This window comes from Salmo salar, chromosome ssa10 (assembly GCF_905237065.1).
Source record: "Salmo salar chromosome ssa10, Ssal_v3.1, whole genome shotgun sequence".
NCBI lineage: Eukaryota > Metazoa > Chordata > Actinopteri > Salmoniformes > Salmonidae > Salmo > Salmo salar.
The window spans coordinates 122,700,405-122,723,453 of NC_059451.1; the positions used below are offsets into that span (position 1 = coordinate 122,700,405).

Sequence of the window (23,049 nt, forward strand, 5' to 3'; positions counted from 1 at the left end):
TACTTTTGTGTTTCTTCCATTTGCGAATAATCGCACCAACTGTTGTCACCTTCTCACCAAGCTGCTTGGCGATGGTCTTGTAGCCCATTCCAGCCTTGTGTAGGTCTACAATCTTGTCCCTGACATCCTTGGAGATTTCTTTGGTCTTGGCCATGGTGGAGAGTTTGGAATCTGATTGATTGCTTCTGTGGACAGGTGTCTTTTATACAGGTAACAAACTGAGATTAGGAGCACTCCCTTTAAGAGTGTGCTCCTAATCTCAGCTCGTTACCTGTATAAAAGACACCTGGGAGCCAGAAATCTTTGTGATTGAGAGGGGGTCATATACTTATTTCCCTCATTAAAATGCAAATCAATGTATAACATTTCTGACATGCGTTTTTCTGGATTTTTTTGTTGTTATTCTGTCTCTCACTGTTCAAATAAACCTACTATTAAAATTATAGACTGATCCTTTCTTTATCAGTGGGCAAACGTACAAAATCAGCAGGGGATCAAATACTTTTTCCCCCTCACTGTATGTGGTTTATTTTTTTTATTTTTTTTTAAATAGTCAAAGAAATGCCACGAAATCCAAACCGTTAAAGTGGTAGTGGATGAGGAAGGGTAGAGCCAGCAGCCAAAAGGTGTCAGCCACGGCCAGGTTGAAGAGCAGGACACTACTCCTGAAGAAGAAGAATACTTTATAAATCTATACCAGAAAATAGGTATTCTACTGTGCCTAACCCATCCAACATACACACACACACACACACACAGTACAGCACCCAGTGAGCAGTTTAAGGGTTAACAAGTGCCTTGCTCAAGGGCACAACAGCAGGAGATGCTTTATTGCTAGGATTTGTCACTAACAACCCTCTAGTAGTCAAAATCCCTCAGATCCCAACCTGTGAACGTTTCGGTGGCCAGCCGCCCCTCTAACCTCTAGGCTACCTGGACCAGCGTTTTAGCCCGCCCCTCTAACCTCTAGGCTACCTGGACCAGTGTTTCAGCCCGCCCCTCTAGGCTACCTGGACCAGCGTTTCAGCCTGCCCCTCTAGGCTACCTGGACCAGCGTTTCAGCCCGCCCCTCTAACCTCTAGGCTACCTGGACTAGCGTTTCAGCCCGCCCCTCTAACCTCTAGGCTACCTGGACCAGCGTTTCAGCCTCCCCTCTACGCTACCTGGACCAGTGTTTCAGCCTCCCCTCTACGCTACCTGGACCAGCGTTTCAGCCTCCCCTCTATGCTACCTGGACCAGTGTTTCAGCCTCCCCTCTACGCTACCTGGACCAGCGTTTCAGCCTCCCCTCTATGCTACCTGGACCAGCGTTTCAACCCACCCCTCTAACCTCTAGGCTACCTGGACCAGCGTTTCAGCCTCCCCTCTATGCTACCTGGACCAGTGTTTCAGCCTCCCCTCTACGCTACCTGGACCAGTGTTTCAGCCTCCCCTCTATGCTACCTGGACCAGCGTTTCAGCCTCCCCTCTATGCTACCTGGACCAGTGTTTCAGCCTCCCCTCTATGCTACCTGGACCAGTGTTTCAGCCTCCCCTCTATGCTACCTGGACCAGTGTTTCAGCCCGCCCCTCTAACCACTAGGCTACCTGGACCAGCGTTTTAGCCTGCCCCTCTAGGCTACCTGGACCAGCGTTTTAGCCTCCCCTCTAGGCTACCTGGACCAGTGTTTCAGCCCCCCCTCTAACCTCTAGGCTACCTGGACCAGCGTTTCAGCCTCCCCTCTAGGCTACCTGGACCAGCGTTTCAGCCCCCCTCTAACCTCTAGGCTACCTGGACCAGCGTTTCAGCCTCCCCTCTAGGCTACCTGGACCAGCGTTTCAGCCTCCCCTCTAACCTCTAGGCTACCTGGACCAGCGTTTCAGCCTCCCCTCTATGCTACCTGGACCAGTGTTTCAGCCTCCCCTCTACGCTACCTGGACCAGCGTTTCAGCCTCCCCTCTATGCTACCTGGACCAGTGTTTCAGCCTCCCCCTCTATGCTACCTGGACCAGCGTTTCAGCCTCCCCTCTATGCTACCTGGACCAGCGTTTCAGCCTCCCCTCTATGCTACCTGGACCAGTGTTTCAGCCTCCCCTCTATGCTACCTGGACCAGCGTTTCAGCCTCCCCTCTATGCTACCTGGACCAGTGTTTCAGCCCGCCCCTCTAACCACTAGGCTACCTGGACCAGCGTTTTAGCCTGCCCCTCTAGGCTACCTGGACCAGCGTTTTAGCCTCCCCTCTAGGCTACCTGGACCAGTGTTTCAGCCCCCCCTCTAACCTCTAGGCTACCTGGACCAGCGTTTCAGCCTCCCCTCTAGGCTACCTGGACCAGCGTTTCAGCCCCCCCTCTAACCTCTAGGCTACCTGGACCAGCGTTTCAGCCTCCCCTCTAGGCTACCTGGACCAGCGTTTCAGCCTCCCCTCTAACCTCTAGGCTACCTGGACCAGCGTTTCAGCCTCCCCTCTATGCTACCTGGACCAGTGTTTCAGCCTCCCCTCTACGCTACCTGGACCAGCGTTTCAGCCTCCCCTCTATGCTACCTGGACCAGTGTTTCAGCCTCCCCTCTATGCTACCTGGACCAGCGTTTCAGCCTCCCCTCTATGCTACCTGGACCAGCGTTTCAGCCTCCCCTCTATGCTACCTGGACCAGTGTTTCAGCCTCCCCTCTATGCTACCTGGACCAGTGTTTCAGCCTCCCCTCTATGCTACCTGGACCAGTGTTTCAGCCCGCCCCTCTAACCACTAGGCTACCTGGACCAGCGTTTTAGCCTGCCCCTCTAGGCTACCTGGACCAGCGTTTTAGCCTCCCCTCTAGGCTACCTGGACCAGTGTTTCAGCCCCCCCTCTAACCTCTAGGCTACCTGGACCAGCGTTTCAGCCTCCCCTCTAGGCTACCTGGACCAGCGTTTCAGCCTCCCCTCTAACCTCTAGGCTACCTGGACCAGCGTTTCAGCCTCCCCTCTAGGCTACCTGGACCAGCGTTTCAGCCCGCCCCTCTAGGCTACCTGGACCAGCGTTTCAGGCGTTGGGAGAAGATCCAGAGAGAGAGCAGGTTGAGGGGGAGACCCAGTATCAACACCCCCAGGAAGAAGGCCGGCATCAGGTAGAGCTGGACCACCCTGATGCCCTCCTGCCCCGGAGAGGACAGGTCACAGAAGGCCCGTTCTGGGGGCTGGAAGAAGACAGTGTTATAGACTTATATTAGGTCTGGATTCAGTCCAAGGTGCTTCATAGTGCAGAGCAGCATTTACTTTACACTTAGGCGGGCTACTTACTTTACGCTTAGACAGGCTACTTACTTTACTTACTTTACGCTTAGGCAGGCTACTTACTTTACACTTAGACAGGCTACTTACTTTACAGTAAGCAGGCTACTTACTTTAATTACTTTACGCTTAGACAGGCTACTTTACTTACTGTAGGCTTAGACAGACTACTTACTTTACGCTTAGACAGACTACTTACTTTACTTACTACACGCTTAGACAGGCTACTTACTTTACTTACTTTACGCTTAGACAGACTACTTACTTTACTTACTACACGCTTAGACAGGCTACTTACTTTACTTACTACACGCTTAGACAGGCTACTTACTTTACAGTAAGCAGGCTACTTATTTGACTTACTTTACGCTAGGACAGGCTACTTACTTTACAGTGAGAAGTCAACTTACTTTACTAACTTTACACTTAGTCAGGCTATTTACTTTACACTTAGTCAGGCTATTTACTTTATAGTAAGCAGGCTACTTACTTTACGCTTATACAGGCTACTTACTTTACGCTTGAGCTGACATGCGTAGCATTTACCATGAATGCGATCTTCGCAAACATCGAAGAAAAGGCCTTTTTAAAATGCATATTGTTGCCGTATAGTGCCCCACTCTCTAACACACCTTGGATTGAATCCTCACTAAATACAATTGGATCACTTCTCACGTAAGTCGTTTAAAAAAAATAAAAAATAAAAGTAGTTGTAAGGCTGAAAACACATATTTTAAGTTGTTGTAAGAGCGCTGTTGATGCGGTGAAGGACCAGTATGGCAGTAGGAGTAAAGGTGAGAACTTCTTCATCTAATGAAACAGGACGCATGGATCATGATGCGGTTTACAGTACATCATAGCCACGGTTAAACAAGCATTCCCCATTCAGTCAAACCACTTCCACAGAACTCTTGATTTAAAGTCATTTAATAACCTGACTAATGTATTTAATCCTACAGTATGTCCACGAGAGACAGTATGGCTAAATGCTTCCTTGCATTATTCCAACAGTTGAATTTAAACCTTTTAACTATATATTTTTCCCAAGCTAATAATTACGACCCTCACTGTAGACACTACAGGGACGAATAGAAACACATTTCAAAGTTAATGAAAAGCTTCAGTGCTGCTTATAGTAAACCTCTAGTCTGGATACTTCAAGGTGGTAACAACTTACCTGATGTTGATTGTTTCCCATGTCAAGGTGTGATATCGGCCTCAGTTCTGACTTTAGGCTGGTTCTGTTCCATGGTGATGCTTGACTACTCACCACACACTCATTATGTTGGTATTAGGCAGTATGTTCAGTAGTTTGTGTGTGTGTGTGAGAGAACATGAACAAATATTGAATAAGTGTATCTGTACTGTACTCAGGCCATCTGTTGTGTGAACAATAACTGCAGAATCCATCTTGTAACCACAACACTTCCAACATGGCGTTTGAAACAATCAAGGTATCTGCAGGTTTCAGCAAGTTACATTTTATATGTACAGTATCTTGAATATATTCAAGTTATAAAGCATTATAGACAACCTTCTTAGAAACACATGTTTTAAATCATTTGAATTTGGTATTTTATTCTTTTAACAAGGCATACAGTCCAACACAGTCACAATTATTTAGCGTACATGGGCAGTGTATCAAAATACAACCATTAAAAAGACCAAACAAATTAAAACAAAATAAAGTTTTTCTTCATCAATATCCAAGTATTGTAAACTGCCATAGTTGGGTTTTTTTTGGGGGGGGTTTTGCGGAAAAATACAAAATAATAATCATTAAAAACATGACTAATAAAAATATATATTAAAAGGAAGAAATTTTAAATAAAAAGTAAAGGGACATTTATGAGAGGGGAAAAACTATATTCTGAAAATAACAGAGATCTTTTTGAAACAGAGGGAACATAGAGAGTGGTGATACTTGAAGTGCAGGTATTAGTTTCATAGAGCCCACAGCATAGAAAAGGCACATTTGAACAGTCAAATGTTGGCTACTGGTGTTTACATGTCACCTGATATTGTAAAGACATTTGCGTTTTTATTTTCTATTCTACCAAACATACAATAATAGAAGATCGTTCAGCCTGAGACGGAGCCGTAGCGAGCTTATCGTAAAGAGAAAAGTCGAATGAAATGACTCCATATGCATAAAAACAGGTACATTTGATACATATGAAAACATATCTTTACTTCAATAAAAACTGAAAAAACTAACCTAAAACATTGCACTATTAATTGACATGTCTTCTCTTCAAACTGTAGAGTCCAAACATATATAATAAACATGAAATTAAAAGTGGGAGCCATTGTATGTCCATTTTTAAATATATCTCTTAAAACATCTACAGTACAACCATTGTTTCTTTCTTTATATTGATAAGATAAAATAATAATAATTTAAATAAAATAATTTCACATGGTCCCGTTTAGCCTGAGTCCCCGATCTGTTTGTGCTGTCTTGAAAACTCCATTGCTGTCACTTTCACGGAGTTGTCAAGACAACACAAAACACATCTAGGACTCAGGCTAGCTCCCTGCCTCCAGCCACAGATGGCAATATTCCATTTAGACTGAAATGTTTATGTCTGGGTGGATCTGGTTCATTATCCAACTCCATTAGTGTTATTGTCACACAGCAGAAACACATCTAGGATATGAGTCATTTTATAAGTGCTTTGTGCAAGAACCCAAAAAAAATGTTATTAAATAATGTTTATCTTTCCTTCTTATCACGGACATAGAACCAAACAAATCCAACCAGTCATGATGAAAGGCTAAATGATAACTGATGTGTTTAGGATGGAAGGAGGGAGGGATGGAAAGAGATGATGAGCCCTGATAGGGTCAGGAGTGAAGACAAGCTTTCATAAAGTATAACAGTAAGGGATGGAAAGATGGAGACAGGGAGGGATGGAAAGATGGAGACAGGGAGGGATGGAGAGAGGGAGACAGGGAGGGATGGAGAGAGGGAGACAGGGAGGGATGGAGACAGGGAGGGATGGAGAGAGGGAGAGAGGGAGACAGGGAGACAGGGAGAGAGAGAGACAGGGAGGGATGGAGACAGGGAGGGATGGAGAGAGGGAGACAGGGAGACAGGGAGAGAGAGAGACAGGGAGAGAGGGAGACAGGGAGGGATGGAGACAGGGAGGGATGGAGACAGGGAGACAGAGAGGGAGACAGGGAGGGATGGAGAGATGGCGACAGGGAGGGATGGAGAGATGGCGACAGGGAGGGATGGAGAGATGGCGACAGGGAGAGATGGCGACAGGGAGAGATGGAGACAGGGAGGGATGGAGGAAGATGAAGACAGGGAGGGATGGAGGAAGATGACAAGCCACAGTAGCTGAGAACAAGCTAAGCGTTCACTAGCTCTTAACGAGTAGGGTAAACAAAGGCACATTAAAAAAGGGACTGATATCCCTTTCTTTTCTCTCTCTCCCCCTCTCTTATTCTCTCTCCCCCCCTCTCTTATTCTCTCTCTCCCCCCTCTCTTATTCTCTCTCTCTCTCCCCCCTCTCTTATTCTCTCTCTCCCCCTCTCTTATCTCTCTCTCTCCCCCTCTCTTATTCTCTCTCTCCCCCCTCTCTTATTCTCTCTCTCCCCCTCTCTTATTCTCTCTCCCCCTCTCTTATTCTCTCTCTCCCCCTCTCTTATTCTCTCTCTCCCCCTCTCTTATTCTCTCTCTCTCTCCCCCTCTCTTATTCTCTCTCTCTCCCCCTCTCTTATTCTCTCTCTCTCCCCCTCTCTTATTCTCTCTCTCCCCCCTCTCTTATTCTCTCTCTCCCCCCTCTCTTATTCTCTCTCTCCCCCTCTCTTATTCTCTCTCTCCCCCTCTCTTATTCTCTCTCTCCCCCTCTCTTATTTTCTCTCTCTCCCCCTCTCTTATTCTCTCTCTCTTCCCCTCTCTTATTCTCTCTCTCTCCCCCTCTCTTATTCTCTCTCTCCCCTCATTCTCTCTCTCCCCCCTCTCTTATTCTCTCTCTCCCCCCTCTCTTATTCTCTCTCTTCTCTCTACCCTCTCTTCTCCGGGAACACACACAGTTAAGTATTTTAGAGAGGCGAGAAGAATGTTTATCTTTCCTTCAGTCGACAAACAGGCACCAGCTGCTACTGCCCACTCTCCTCTCCTCTCCTGCCAAAATCCTGACATCTGAAATGAGTGCCTACAGTACAACAGGCCTTGACAGGAACAAGCGGCACAGTAGACAGGCAGCTTCCTGTGATCTAAAGCAACACACAACAGTATCCTAGAAAACATTGTTATATACTGTAAAAACAAAAATCATATCTGGCACTGAAATCTACTATGCTACAACAAACATATTACATTTTCACACATCTGATACTTGGTTTAGTTCAGACAGTAGCTAAGTTGGCTAGTAGGCTAACATCTCTGTGGACAACACTGAGGTGTAAAAAGCGAAGGTAATTGAATCAAAAGCAATAATCTATGACTTCAGTCAACAAACAATGCACCTCATTGCTGGAACCAATTGCAAAATACACTTCAATTGGACACACAGCTTGGGGTCATTTCAAATATTGATTGGGGAACTGTTATCTGAGGAATGTGGCTGTTTTTCAGGATTTTTTTTGTTGTACTGTATTTTAGTTAGTTTTGATTTGTCTATGAATTGTATGTGCTGGGCTCCCTTGTGAAAGAGAACCTGGTCTCAATGGTGACTCCCTGTTTAAATACAAAAATAAATAAAATGAAGAGAAAAAAAATGATATGGATGAAAAAAAAAATGTTGGCATTCAAAACCTCTGACAAGATTGTTTTGATGCAACAAAATCTGCTTGTTTTGTAGCTACTAATACTATAACAAGTCTTCATGGACCCCGTAGAGAAACCTGACCTTGATCCTTGATATAGGCTTTATTGCATATTTGTTGAATATGAACATTTTTTAAGAATGATTTAACATATAAGAACACAAAACATTTAAAAAATAAAATATAAAATAAAAAAGACAACCTTTACAACAACAACAAAAAAGATTGTAGTCAGAGTGTAGTTATAACTGCAATATTTTTTTTCGTAAGGGGAATTTATTAACAAACTATAGCCTCTTTACTCATTTAACAATTAATTTGTAAAATATTAAGGCATTTTTGTCTTTGGTTGCTTATAATAGTGTCACTTACAACATAAACAGGTCAGTGGGCTAGGTGCTAGTCAAAGCTGCCCTTCATTAACACAGTGTTTAGTGAATGACCAGAAGAGTATAACCACTTCTGAGAGAGAGAGAGAGAGAGAGAGAGAGAGAGAGAGAGAGAGAGAGAGAGAGAGAGAGAGAGAGAGAGAGAGAGAGAGAGAGAGAGAGAGAGAGAGAGAGAGAGAGAGAGAGAGAGAGAGAGAGAGAGAGTGATTACTAGCAGAGGCCATGTTTCCCTGCTTTCCTCCATGCTGTTAGATCTTCTCTTCAAATCAACCACCCGTCCACACTACAACACTAGATCTACACTGAAATCCATAGACCATACATAGACGGACCTAAAGAGATGCTGAATGTAGTATCTTCTTGTATTTGATGATGATGATGATGATCTTCCCTGTGGCTCAGTTGGTAGAGCATGGTGTGTGCAACGCCAGGGTTGTGGGTTTGATTCCCACGGGGGACCAGTACAAAAAAAACAAATAAAAAAATGCAATGTTTGAAATGTATTCATTCACTACTGTAAGTCGCTCTGGATAAGAGCGTCTGCTAAATGACGTAAAATGTAAATGTATGATGTATTGTATTAGGTACTCTATTTCTGTGAGGATTGCTCACCACTCCACCTGCAGACTGAGCCCTTTGTGTTACAGATCGCCCACCTCTCAGGGTAGTTTTATCGAGAATCTCCTTAAGACCAGCCCAGGCCCCAGCCCAACCTGAACCAGGGTCCTGTTCATCAGGCACCAAATGGAAACAAAACAGATTCAAACAGGGAGTAACTAACTATTTGTCCAAAGGCAAAAAAAACCAAAAAAACAAGCTAATTTAAATTTCCTGTTGAAAAACATTTTAAAACGTTTTCCGTTGTGTGACCTAATGAACACGAGCCAAAATCAAACGAGTGGGCGGAGGGCGTGGACGGGTGCTAGAGACACTCGGACAGCACTACGTGCCGGGATATGTCGGGGTAGATCATAGGGGTGCAGCAGCAGTCATCGTTCCTCTGGCTTAGCTGGATCTTCAGCTTCTCCACCTGAGGTTAAACAAACAAAGACCCAGAAAAACACGGGGATGAATATATCTGTTTGTGTGTGTGTGTGTGTGTGTTTTGTTTCAGTGTATAACCATTCCTCTACTACTTCCTGTGTTCTACAGGTACCGTGACTACCGTTACCCAGAGTGTGTGTGTGTGTGTGTGTGTGTGTTGTATCAGCTTACCTGGTTAAATAAAGGCAAATAAATAAATGTGTTATTGTGTGCATGTTGAATGTTTTTCTGTGGGGAAAATACCTCGTAGTTATGCAGGTACTCCTGGATGAGGTAGCGTTCTCGTTTAATCCTGGCCTTCACCTCGGCGGGAACGTCAGGAATCATCCACGCCACGAAGAACTTCACCATGAACGCGACATGCTGAAATAGGCGAGAGGAGGAAACCAACCAATCAGGAAAGGGAATGAGGTGAAACAGGAACGCCATCACAGGAAATACAGCACCGACAACGTCTTGTAGGATTAGGTAACAAAACCAGAAATAGTCAGATCTATATAATATAATATGATTCCCTGCTACAACACTGAAATCCAACTATTCCTATTTAATTAACAGACTACTAAAGTAAAAAGACAGATCTGTTTTCTATCCACACTGGAAATACAGTAGCACAACTGTAATGCGCTGTAGATTAAAGCTGGTCCTGATCGAGGATAGATGTCAACGCTGAAGGAATTGAAGTATTCCCAATGAAGTGACTAACTACCTAAAAAAAAGGAACGAGACAAATCTGGTTGAAATGACCGGTGGTTCTATAGAAATAGAAGGTATAGATCGGACCTCCCCACATTCAAGAGTTCACCAGCCAAGTTGCCAGGGTTTAGAGGTTCCAAGTTCTTTTCTATAGGTTCTATTTCTACGGCTGGTTGCAGTAGGGAAGCTAGAGGTGTCCGTTCCTACCTCCATGATAATGATGAAGGCCAGCTTGGCAGCCAGGATGTGCCAGAACTGCATGGTGTGAGAGTACTCCTTCTCATGGCCCGATGGGTAGCGGTAGTCACGGTACCTGTAGAACACAGGAAGTAGTAGAGGAGTGGTTATACACTGAAACACACACACACACACACACACACACACACACACACACTCTGGGTAGCAGTAGTCACGTGACGGTAACTATACATACATTTATTTTATTTATTTATTTAACCTTTATTTAACCAGGAAGGGCTCATTGAGATTTAAAATCTCTTTTTTCAAGAGCATCCTGGCCAAGATAGGCAGCGCCAAGTCATTACAAAAAATTACAGACAGACAACATGAAAAACTACAAGTCATCTAGTAAAAACCATAGAATTCACAAGAGTAAAACAAAATCATAAAACAGCAAATTAAAAACATTGAATCAGACTCCTCAGTCTCATACACATTAAATGTATTCAGACAGACAGACAGACAGCCAGCCAGCCAGCCAGACACCCCTACCTGCAGGTGGTGATGACAGAGCTGTTGAACCATTCAGGGCTCTCTCCGTCTTCAGGCCGGTTGTCCTTAGAGAACCCAGAGATGTTGAACACTGACAGGCTATTGTTGATGTAGCCCTTCATAGAGAGATCGTTGCTGTAGGCATACATGTACACCAGCCGGGGAATCATGTCTGATGTGAAGGCTACGATGAACGCCTGGGGGGGTGAGAGAAAACAGGGAAATGATTTGTTTATAGATGGACATAGGAGTTGTGACCATGGGAGTTGGTAAAACAGCACCAACAGATCTGGGACCAAGCTAGCACTCCTTGATTATAGGAGTTGTGACCATGGGAGTTGGTAAAACAGCACAGCACTCCTTGATTATAGGAGTTGTGACCATGGGAGTTGGTAAAACAGCACAGCACTCCTTGATTAAGTTCAAACTTCCAGTAACTTTACCAGGATTCCCAGGTTTTCCAGAAATCCCAGTTGTACAATTCCAGGAATAAGGAGAGAATAAGAAGGAAATCCATAACACTCCTCCCCTCGTCTCCCCCCGTCTCTCCTCGTCTCTCCCCGTCTCTCCCCGTCTCCCCCCGTCTCCCCTCGTCTCTCCTCGTCTCCCCTCGTCTCCCCCCGTCTCCCCCCGTCTCCCCCCGTCTCTCCCCGTCTCTCCTCGTCTCTCCCCGTCTCTCCTCGTCTCCCCTCGTCTCCCCTCGTCTCCCCCCGTCTCCCCTCGTCTCCCCTCGTCTCCCCCGTCTCCCCCCGTCTCTCCCCGTCTCCCCCGTCTCTCCTCGTCTCCCCCCGTCTCTCCTCGTCTCTCCTCGTCTCCCCCCGTCTCTCCTCGTCTCCCCCCGTCTCTCCTCGTCTCCCCTCGTCTCTCCTCGTCTCCCCTCGTCTCCCCCCGTCTCTCCTCGTCTCCCCTCGTCTCCCCTCGTCTCCCCTCGTCTCCCCCCATCTCTCCTCGTCTCCCCCGTCTCTCCCCGTCTCCCCTCGTCTCCCCCTCGTCTCTCCTCGTCTCCCCCCGTCTCTCCCCGTCTCCCCTCGTCTCTCCTCGTCTCCCCTCGTCTCTCCTCGTCTCTCCTCGTCTCCCCTCGTCTCTCCTCGTCTCACCTCGTCTCCCCTCTCCAACAGCCGTACTCACGTTAGTGACGACCGACAGGACGGCCACCCCGTTGAGTATTTCCTGCCAGGCACCGATGCTGTGGGCCTTAGATGCTACGGGCCGACGGAACTGGGTGGTGAACTTCCAGGCGTCCACTCTAACTTCTATAATGTTGTTCAACAGCGCCAGCAGAGGGGCCAGAGGGAAGGAGGCCACGAACAGAGTGATGAAACCAAACTGGATCACTGTAGGAGGAGAGGAGAGGGGACGGGAAAGTGGAGAGGGGGGGCGAGGGATGGAGAGGGGTGGAGAGGGGTGGCGAGGGATGGAGAGGGGTGGTGAGGGGTGGAGAGGGGTGGTGAGGGATGGAGAGGGGTGGAGAGGGGTGGCGAGGGATGGAGAGGGGTGGTGAAGGGGTGGTGTGGGATGGAGAGGGGTGGTGAGGGATGGAGAGGGATGGATAGGGGTGGAGAGGGGTGGAGAGGGATGGAGAGGGGTGGAGAGGGGTGGAGAGGGGTGGTGAGGGATGGAGAGGGGTGGTGAAGGGTGGTGAGGGATGGAGAGGGGTGGTGAAGGGTGGTGAGGGATGGAGAGGGGGTGAGAGGGATGGAGAGGGGTGGCGAGGGATGGAGAGGGGTGGTGAGGGATGGAGAGGGATGGAGAGGGATGGAGAGGGGTGGTGAAGGGTGGTGAGGGATGGAGAGGGGTGGTGAAGGGTGGTGAGGGATGGAGAGGGGTGATAGGGGTGGAGAAGGGTGGAGTGGGGTGGAGAGGGGTGGTGAGGGATGGAGAGGGGTGGTGAGGGGTGGAGTGGGATGGAGAGGGATTGAGAGGGGTGGTGAGGGGTGGTGAGGGATGGAGAGGGGTGGTGAGGGATGGAGAGGGGTGGTGAGGGGTGGAGTGGGATGGAGAGGGATGGAGAGGGGTGGAGAGGGGTGGTGAGGGGTGGCGAGGGATGGAGAGGGGTGGAGAGGGGTGGTGAGGGATGGAGAGGGGTGGAGAGGGATGGAGAGGGGTGGAGAGGGGTGGCGAGGGATGGAGAGGGGTGGTGAAGGGTGGTGTGGGATGGAGAGGGGTGGTGAGGGATGGAGAGGGATGGATAGGGGTGGAGAGGGGTGGAGAGGGATGGAGAGGGGTGGAGAGGGGTGGAGAGGGGTGGTGAGGGATGGAGAGGGGTGGTGAAGGGTGGTGAGGGATGGAGAGGGGTGGTGAAGGGTGGTGAGGGATGGAGAGGGGTGGAGAGGGATGGAGAGGGGTGGCGAGGGATGGAGAGGGGTGGTGAGGGATGGAGAGGGATGGAGAGGGATGGAGAGGGGTGGTGAAGGGTGGTGAGGGATGGAGAGGGGTGGTGAAGGGTGGTGAGGGATGGAGAGGGATGGATAGGGGTGGAGAAGGGTGGAGAGGGGTGGAGAGGGGTGGTGAGGGATGGAGAGGGGTGGTGAGGGGTGGAGTGGGATGGAGAGGGATTGAGAGGGGTGGTGAGGGGTGGTGAGGGATGGAGAGGGGTGGTGAGGGATGGAGAGGGGTGGTGAGGGGTGGAGTGGGATGGAGAGGGATGGAGAGGGGTGGAGAGGGGTGGTGAGGGGTGGCGAGGGATGGAGAGGGGTGGAGAGGGGTGGTGAGGGATGGAGAGGGGTGGAGAGGGATGGAGAGGGGTGGCGAGGGATGGAGAGGGGTGGTGAGGGATGGAGAGGGATGGAGAGGGGATAGGAAAGTGGAGAGAGGAGGTGACGGGAAAGTGCAGAGGAGAAGAGAGAGATTATGATGGTAAATTAGATGGAAACAGCGCCCTCTGCAGGAGAGAGCAAGAAGTAACGCAATGTGTATTTATATGAACATCTTGTGGACAGACTACGTAACATAAATGGTATCGAGCATCTAACCAAATTAGGATTTTATTTCTGGGTTAACAGAGATTATATTTCTACAGAGAGTTTGATTCTTTCTCAATTTGTCATCGCATCCTCTGTCCTCACCTCTTTCTTAAAACACATTGAAACAATAGATCTGTGGTTCCTCCCTTCAGACTTCTTCAAATATGTTTTTTAGAGAGAGAGAGAGAGAGAGAGAGAGAGAGAGAGAGAGAGAGAGAGAGAGAGAGAGAGAGAGAGAGAGAGAGAGAGAGAGAGAATATTGGTCTGCGTGTCCCTGTCTGTAAAAACTCACCCATCTCCAGGTACTCATAGAAGAGTCCCAGATGTCCAAAGTTCTGCAGGTCGTGGTCCTGTTCCCAGCGACTGTAGCGGCTCTCTGGGTGACTGCGGGCTTTACGGCTCCCCCACCGATTCATTACCCACCTGGGGGTACAGTTCCAACACCGAGGGGGTCAGAGGTTTCTGCACTTCACATTTGGGACTGAATTGTCACTAAGAGAAAGTTGTAAAGGCATTCGGTGGGAATCCTAAGTTAAAATCATACGAAATTCAAGTTTTAACACAAATCTTTCATTGACATCAATGCATGATTTAAGCTAAAGTCAGAGGGATGTTATTTTAATTCATTTTAAAGTCAGTGCACACGTATCTTAAATTAGGATTAGGCCCCGAGAAAACACCTTAGGTAATAGTGACAGAATGAAAAACTTACGGAACCAGGGCCTCCTGGACGTTACCCCAGACCTGTTTCCCAGACATCACTATGACCAGCTGAGTGGTCAGCTCAATCAGACAACCACCTGGGTCACACTGGCCGGAGAAACAGAAGGCGAGATTTTACATGTACATTTTTAGTCATTTAGCAGACGCTCTTATCCAGAGCGACTTACAGTAGTGAATGCATACATTTCATTTCATTTCATTTCATGCATTTTTTTTCCTACATTACATTTCATTTCATGCATTTAAAAAAAAAAATAATTGTACTGGCCCCTCATGGGGATCGAACCCACAACCCTGGCGTTGGCACACACCATCCTCTACCATCTTATTAACGTCGTTTTAGTAATGAGACCTTTATTTATTTTTCTCCTTCTGGTTATAACCAGGACATCTGACCAGATAACATCCTAAATAGGAAGTATGTTTTTTTTTTTTAAAATGTTATGCCGTTTTTAAATCTGGTCATTACTGGTTGGAAGCGAGAACAGTTTGTTGTAGTCTGGTTACAGGACATCATCCCTCTGGACTGTAATGAAACTGTAATGTCAGTAGGAAGTAGCTGAGGTAAGGGGTTATACCTCCTCGTTCCTCAGCTTGCTCCAGCCGAACATGTAGATGTAGTCTCCGGGACGACCGACGAACTTCCCCTTGAAGAAGGCCACGTAGAAACAGGAAGAGTAGTAGTTGACGAACTGGAACAGGAACATCTTCACCGTCAGCTTGTTCTCGTACTCCAGGTGAGTCTTGGGAATCTCTGAGGAACAAATCAACATGGAGACTGGTGATGACAGAGCTGTTGAACCATTCAGGGCCGGTTGTCCTTAGACATTTCCCAGAGATGTTGAACACTGACAACATAAGGAATTGATTACTTTGCTATGTTCGTAGTAGATCCGCATTGATTCACTTAAAGCAAATGCTGCAAAGACTTAAAAAAAAAAAAATTATACGACGTAACTCACGGTCAGGTTACATTACATTTACATTTACATTTAAGTCATTTAGCAGACGCTCTTATCCAGAGCGACTTACAAATTGGTGCATTCACTTCACATTACCCATGTCAGTGATCAGGCTGGCCACATTCTTACCCAGGTCAGTGATCCAGCTGGCCACTCTCTATTCTTACCCAGGTCAGTGATCAGGCTGGCCACATTCTTACCCATGTCAGTGATCCAGCTGGCCACATTCTTACCCATGTCAGTGATCCAGCTGGCCACTCTCTATTCTTACCCAGGTCAGTGATCCAGCTGGCCACTCTCTATTCTTACCCAGGTCAGTGATCCAGCTGGCCACTCTCTATTCTTACCCAGGTCAGTGATCCAGCTGGCCACTCTCTATTCTTACCCAGGTCAGTGATCCAGCTGGCCACTCTCTATTCTTACCCAGGTCAGTGATCAGGCTGGCCACTCTCTATTCTTACCCAGGTCAGTGATCCAGCTGGCCACTCTCTATTCTTACCCATGTCAGTGATCCAGCTGGCCACTCTCTATTCTTACCCAGGTCAGTGATCCAGCTGGCCACATTCTTACCCATGTCAGTGATCCAGCTGGCCACTCTCTATTCTTACCCATGTCAGTGATCAGGCTGGCCACATTCTTACCCAGGTCAGTGATCCAGATGGCCACTCTCTCATACATCAGATTGAGGATCATGATGATGACGAAGTTGATGCAGGAAGCGGTGACAGAGGTGGCGAGCTGAGGGGTGATGAGGGAGCCCACCATGTGGATGTTGTTGGTGGGGCTGTCCTTCATGATGCTGGCGAACGCCGCGTACACCGCCAGACGGTACGCTATCACCCCGATGATACACGCTATGATCAGGGAGATCTGAGGGAGAGGAAGGGTGGAGAGAGGACAGGAATCTGTCAAGGTTGTGGGTCACTTCCGTTTCAATGCAGTCAATTCAGGACGTCAGCTGATATTTATTGACCGAATTGAATTGGAACTGACCCCATGCCTGACTTTATATACAAATACAACAAAAAATACGAATAAATTACAAATACATATGTTCACACTGACAAATCACCACCAACAACACACTTCATCCATGGTGCACTGACTCCCAAAAAAATCCAGACTACGATATTTTTTGCAACAGTTTTGGATCCATATGTATTTGGAAAAGTACCCTCTCAATACTATTTCCAAACATTTTCTATAATGTTCTGATGATAAAATTACAATGGGAAGGAATTGGGAAGATTTTGTTGATGATGCTGAGGAGGATAAAGAGAGATGATAGATTATATAGAAATTATAATAGTGAAGATGAGGAGAGGAAGAGATGAAGACAGGAGAGGGAGAAAAGGAAGAGGATGATAAGAGGGAGGAGACAGGAGGAGAGAGGAGACAGGAGAAGGGAGAGGGAGGAGACAGGAGAAGGGAGGAGAAGGGAGAGGGAGGAGACAGGAGAAGGGAGGAGAAGGGAGAGGGAGGAGATAGGAGAAGAGAGGAAAGAGGAGACAGGAGAGAGGAGGAGAAGGGAGAGGGAGGAGATAGGAGAAGGGAGGAGATAGGAGAAGGGAGAGGGAGGAGAAGGGAGAGGGAGGAGACAGGAGAGGGAGGAGAGGGAGGAGACAGGAGAAGGGAGGAGGAGAAGGGAGAGGGAGGAGATAGGGAGAGGGAGGGAGAGCAGGAGAAGGGAGAGGGAGGAGACAGGAGAAGGGAGAGGGAGGAGACAGGGAGAGGGAGGAGACAGGAGAGGGAGGAGACAGGAGAAGGGAGGAGAAGGAGAAGGGAGAGGGAGGAGAAGGAGAGGGAGGAGACAGGAGAAGGGAGAGGGAGGAGATAGGAGAGGGAGAGGGAGGAGATAGGAGAAGGAGGAGAGGGAGGAGATAGGAGAAGGGAGGAGATAGGAGAAGGGAGAGGGAGGAGATAGGAGAAGGGAGAGGGAGGAGAAGGGAGAGGGAGGAGAGGAGAAGGGAGAGGGAGGAGACAGGAGAAGGGAGAGGGAGGAGAAGGGAGAGGGAGGAGACAGGAGAGGGAGGAGACAGGAGAGGGAGGAGACAGGAGAAGGGAGAGGGAGGAGATAGGAGAGGGAGGAGATAGGAGAGGGAGGAGATAGGAGAGGGAGGAGACAGGAGAAGGGAGAGGGAGGAGATAGGAGAGGGAGGAGACAGGAGAAGGGAGAGGGAGGAGACAGGAGAAGGGAGAGGGAGGAGACAGGAGAGGGAGGAGACAGGAGAGGGAGGAGACAGGAGAAGGGAGGAGACAGGAGAAGGGAGAGGGAGGAGACAGGAGAAGGGAGAGGGAGGAGAAAGGAGAAAGGAGAAGGAGTGAGAAGGAGGAGGGAGGATGAAGGAGTTAAAATACAGAGTAGACTATCATGAATAAATGCTCACCCAGAATATGACTGTGGCTCCAGACAGGAATGTACGAGCACACTGGGATGTTACGGGTAAGTATGGCTCCATCTCCTACAACACCGTAACCAAGCAAAACAAGGACAACAACATGCACAGTCACTCACCATGGTTACAGCCGTTAGTCTCCAGACCATCAGGGGGCAGTACCAACCAACACATAGCAGCTTGTTGTCATCATCTCATACTATTGACCCGGGCCCAGACCAGTTTCCTGGTGAATCCAGGCTTTTATTAGCCTGGGCCCAGATCAGTTTGTACTCATAGTCAACATCTATGCTTCTGGATATTGTTGGTACCATGACTATAGCAATTGGCTATACAGCAGAAAAACTGATCTGGGACCAGACTATAAAACACAACCACTAAGGTTGTGTTTCTGTTTTAGCATTGTTAATTCATTACAGCAAGGTTCCATGATGCACCAGGTAAAATGCTGCAGTCAGCATCAGATATCTTTCATCCAGACATGAGCAATCAACACAAGCCAGGCCTTCCAAATCCCCCACATCACTTCAAATTGGCATTCCTCTTCCCTCTGTGCCAGTCTTACCCACAGCACCACGGTGGCCCAACACAGGAGCATTTTGCCCACTTGTTCAGCTGCTGTCCTGTCAAGGACCCATTCCATCTCCTACAGTACAGTTACAGACAGGTGGGGTGAGGAGGTGGAGGGGTGAGGAGGTGGAGGGTGGAGTGGTCAGGGCCCAGGAACAGACCCCTCTCATTAGGAGGTGGAGGGTCAGGGCCCAGGAACAGACCCCTCTCATTAGGAGGTGGAGGGTCAGGGCCCAGGAACAGACCCCTCTCATTAGGAGGTGGAGGGTCAGGGCCCAGGAACAGACCCCTCTCATTAGGAGGTGGAGGGTCAGGGCCCAGGAACAGACCCCTCTCATTAGGAGGTGGAGGGTCAGGGCCCAGGAACAGACCCCTCTCATTAGGAGGTGGAGGGTCAGGGCCCAGGAACAGACCCCTCTCATTAGAGGGAGGTGGAGGGTCAGGGCCCAGGAACAGACCCCTCTCATTAGGGAGGTGGAGGGTCAGGGCCCAGGAACAGACCCCTCTCATTAGGAGGTGAAGGTGGAGGGTCAGGGCCCAGTAACAGACCCCTCTCATTAGGAGGTGGAGGGTCAGGGCCCAGTAACAGACCCCTCTCATTAGGAGGTGGAGGGTCAGGGCCCAGTAACAGACCCCTCTCATTAGGAGGTGGAGGGTCAGGGCCCAGTAACAGACCCCTCTCATTAGGAGGTGGAGGGTCAGGGCCCAGGAACAGACCCCTCTCATTAGGAGGTGGAGGGTCAGGGCCCAGTAACAGACCCCTCTCATTAGGAGGTAGGTGGAGGGTCAGGGCCCAGTAACAGACCCCTCTCATTAGGAGGTGGAGGGTCAGGGCCCAGGAACAGACCCCTCTCATTAGGAGGTGGAGGGTCAGGGCCCAGTAACAGACCCCTCTCATTAGGAGGTGGAGGGTCAGGGCCCAGTAACAGACCCCTCTCATTAGGAGGTGGAGGGTCAGGGCCCAGGAACAGACCCCTCTCATTAGGAGGTGGAGGGTCAGGGCCCAGTAACAGACCCCTCTCATTAGGAGGTGGAGGTGGAGGGTCAGGGCCCAGGAACAGACCCCTCTCATTAGGAGGTGGAGGGTCAGGGCCCAGGAACAGACCCCTCTCATTAGGAGGTGGAGGGTCAGGGCCCAGGAACAGACCCCTCTCATTAGGAGGTGGAGGTGGAGGGTCAGGGCCCAGGAACAGACCCCTCTCATTAGGAGGTGGAGAGTCAGGGCCCAGGAACAGACCCCTCTCGTTAGGAGGTGGAGGGTCAGGGCCCAGTAACAGACCCCTCTCGTTAGGAGGTGGAGGGTCAGGGCCCAGTAACAGACCCCTCTCATTAGGAGGTGGAGGGTCAGGGCCCAGGAACAGACCCCTCTCGTTAGGAGGTGAAGGTGGAGGGTCAGGGCCCAGTAACAGACCCCTCTCATTAGGAGGTGGAGGGTCAGGGCCCAGGAACAGACCCCTCTCATTAGGAGGTGGAGGGTCAGGGCCCAGGAACAGACCCCTCTCATTAGGAGGTGGAGGGTCAGGGCCCAGGAACAGACCCCTCTCATTAGGAGGTGGAGGGTCAGGGCCCAGTAACAGACCCCTCTCATTAGGAGGTGGAGGGTCAGGGCCCAGTAACAGACCCCTCTCATTAGGAGGTGGAGGGTCAGGGCCCAGTAACAGACCCCTCTCATTAGGAGGTGGAGGGTCAGGGCCCAGTAACAGACCCCTCTCATTAGGAGGTGGAGGGTCAGGGCCCAGTAACAGACCCCTCTCATTAGGAGGTGGAGGGTCAGGGCCCAGGAACAGACCCCTCTCATTAGGAGGTGGAGGGTCAGGGGCCCAGTAACAGACCCCTCTCATTAGGGAGGTGGAGGGTCAGGGCCCAGTAACAGACCCCTCTCATTAGGAGGTGGAGGGTCAGGGCCCAGTAACAGACCCCTCTCATTAGGAGGTGGAGGGTCAGGGCCCAGTAACAGACCCCTCTCATTAGGAGGTGAAGGTGGAGGGTCAGGGCCCAGGAACAGACCCCTCTCATTAGGAGGTGGAGGGTCAGGGCCCAGTAACAGACCCCTCTCATTAGGAGGTGAAGGTGGAGGGTCAGGGCCCAGTAACAGACCCCTCTCATTAGGAGGTGGAGGGTCAGGGCCCAGTAACAGACCCCTCTCATTAGGAGGTGGAGGGTCAGGGCCCAGGAACAGACCCCTCTCATTAGGAGGTGGAGGGTCAGGGCCCAGTAACAGACCCCTCTCATTAGGAGGTGGAGGGTCAGGGCCCAGGAACAGACCCCTCTCATTAGGAGGTGGAGGTGGAGGGTCAGGGCCCAGTAACAGACCCCTCTCATTAGGAGGTGGAGGGTCAGGGCCCAGTAACAGACCCCTCTCATTAGGAGGTGGAGGTGGAGGGTCAGGGCCCAGGAACAGACCCCTCTCATTAGGAGGTGGAGGGTCAGGGCCCAGTAACAGACCCCTCTCATTAGGAGGTGGAGGGTCAGGGCCCAGTAACAGACCCCTCTCATTAGGAGGTGGAGGGTCAGGGCCCAGGAACAGACCCCTCTCATTAGGAGGTGGAGGGTCAGGGGCCAGGAACAGACCCCTCTCATTAGGAGGTGGAGGTGGAGGGCCAGGGCCCAGTAACAGACCCCTCTCGTTAGGAGGTGGAGGGTCAGGGCCCAGGAACAGACCCCTCTCATTAGGAGGTGGAGGTGGAGGGTCAGGGCCCAGTAACAGACCCCTCTCGTTAGGAGGTGGAGGGTCAGGGCCCAGGAACAGACCCCTCTCATTAGGAGGTGAAGGTGGAGGGTCAGGGCCCAGTAACAGACCCCTCTCATTAGGAGGTGGAGGGTCAGGGCCCAGTAACAGACCCCTCTCATTAGGAGGTGAAGGTGGAGGGTCAGGGCCCAGTAACAGACCCCTCTCATTAGGAGGTGGAGGGTCAGGGCCCAGTAACAGACCCCTCTCATTAGGAGGTGGAGGTGGTCAGGGCCCAGTAACAGGTTACTAGATCCAGATGTAAAGGATCAGCTGTGGAAATACTTCAAATACAGGCTGGGCACCGGTAGGTGGATGATCAATATCATACAGTACGACACGATGGCACATTAACGTTTTTAAACTATGTAAACTGGGCTACAATTTACTATGAAAATGTATAACTGAACATTATTATTATGGAACATCATGTTGCTGGCCACAACCTCGCAAAAGAAATCTACAAAGACACTGTTTCATTTTCTAAGCAGTGTTATGTATATATAAACCTAGAAGGTAACACAAGCACATATGTGATGCGGCTGAGTCGTTGACTGGTACACTTCTACTCCTAACCCCTAACCCTAACCACTAACCCCTAACCACTAACCCCTAACCCCAACCCCTAACCCTAACCCCTAACCCTAACCCCTAACCCTAACCCCTAACCCCAACCCCTAACCACTAACCCCTAACCCTAACCCCTAACCCCAACCCCTAACCCTAACCCTAACCCTAACCCCTAACCCTAACCCCTAACCCTAACCCCTAACCCTAACCCTAACCCTAACCCCTAACCCTAACCACTAACCCTAACCCCTAACCCCTAACCCTAACCCTAACCCCTAACCCTAACCCCTAACCCTAACCCTAACCACTAAACCCTAACCCTAACCCCTAACTCTAACCCCTAACCCTAACCACTAAACCCTAACCCCTAACCCTAACCACTAAACCCTAACCCTAACCCCTAACTCTAACCCCTAACCCTAACCACTAAACCCTAACCACTAAACCCTAACCCTAACCCCTAACCCTAACCACTAAACCCTAAACCCTAACCCTAACCCCTAACCCCTAACCCAGTGTTATAATGCAGGTAAGAGACGGAAACACACCTGTGTGACGCGGTTAAGTCTGCGGGAGGTACACTTGGTCTCGTACTCTGGTCGCAGCTGAAGCTGTTGCTGCTCTTCCTCAAAGTCCACCAGGTCCCACTCGTACTCCAGACGGGCCTGCCGACGCTTCCAGAACTCCAGGAACAGAGTTACTATAGGAGGACAATGGAGAGTTAGGGAGATAACATAATAAAAAGGTCCATGGCATGATATACTGTAAGTGCAGACAGTAAGAACAGAGTTAAGGAGTAAAGGAAGGAAGGAACAGAGTTAATATGTAAAGGAAGGAAGGAACAGAGTTAATATGTAAAGGAAGGAAGGAACAGAGTTAATATGTAAAGGAAGGAAGGAACAGAGTTAAGATATAAAGGAAGGAAGGAACAGAGTTAAGATGTAAAGGAAGGAAGGAACAGAGTTAAGATGTAAAGGAAGGAAGGAACAGAGTTAAGATGTAAGGGAAGGAAGGAACAGAGTTAAGATGTAAAGGAACAGAGTTAAGATGTAAGGGAACAGAGTTAAGGAGTAAAGGAAGGCAGGAACAGAGTTAAGATGTAAAGGAAGGCAGGGACAGAGTTAAGGAGTAAAGGAAGGAAGGAACAGCGTTAAGGAGTAAAGGAAGGAAGGAAGGAAGGAACAGAGTTAAGGAGTAAGGGAAGGAAGGAACAGAGTTAAGGAGTAAAGGAAGGAAGGAAGGAAGGA

General features: G+C 49.3%; 1 protein-coding gene across 2 annotated transcripts in view; it reads right to left on the reverse strand.

Annotated features, from left to right (window-relative positions):
- Nucleotides 1–7,666: 7,666 nt before the first annotated feature.
- LOC106561808 (anoctamin-5) overlaps nucleotides 7,667–23,049 on the reverse strand; it is a 68,984-nt gene continuing 53,601 nt past the window's right edge. For both annotated transcript variants that reach the window (XM_045688652.1, XM_045688653.1), the window contains 11 exons: nucleotides 22,351–22,502; nucleotides 17,926–18,000; nucleotides 16,180–16,408; nucleotides 15,155–15,330; nucleotides 14,566–14,663; nucleotides 14,146–14,276; nucleotides 12,019–12,224; nucleotides 10,891–11,087; nucleotides 10,366–10,471; nucleotides 9,706–9,825; nucleotides 7,667–9,448 (listed from right to left, as the gene is read on the reverse strand). In XM_045688652.1, coding sequence (XP_045544608.1) covers nucleotides 9,341–9,448; nucleotides 9,706–9,825; nucleotides 10,366–10,471; nucleotides 10,891–11,087; nucleotides 12,019–12,224; nucleotides 14,146–14,276; nucleotides 14,566–14,663; nucleotides 15,155–15,330; nucleotides 16,180–16,408; nucleotides 17,926–18,000; nucleotides 22,351–22,502 — 1,598 coding nt within the window. In that variant the 3' untranslated portion in view covers nucleotides 7,667–9,340. The remainder of the gene's footprint in view (nucleotides 9,449–9,705; nucleotides 9,826–10,365; nucleotides 10,472–10,890; nucleotides 11,088–12,018; nucleotides 12,225–14,145; nucleotides 14,277–14,565; nucleotides 14,664–15,154; nucleotides 15,331–16,179; nucleotides 16,409–17,925; nucleotides 18,001–22,350; nucleotides 22,503–23,049) is intronic.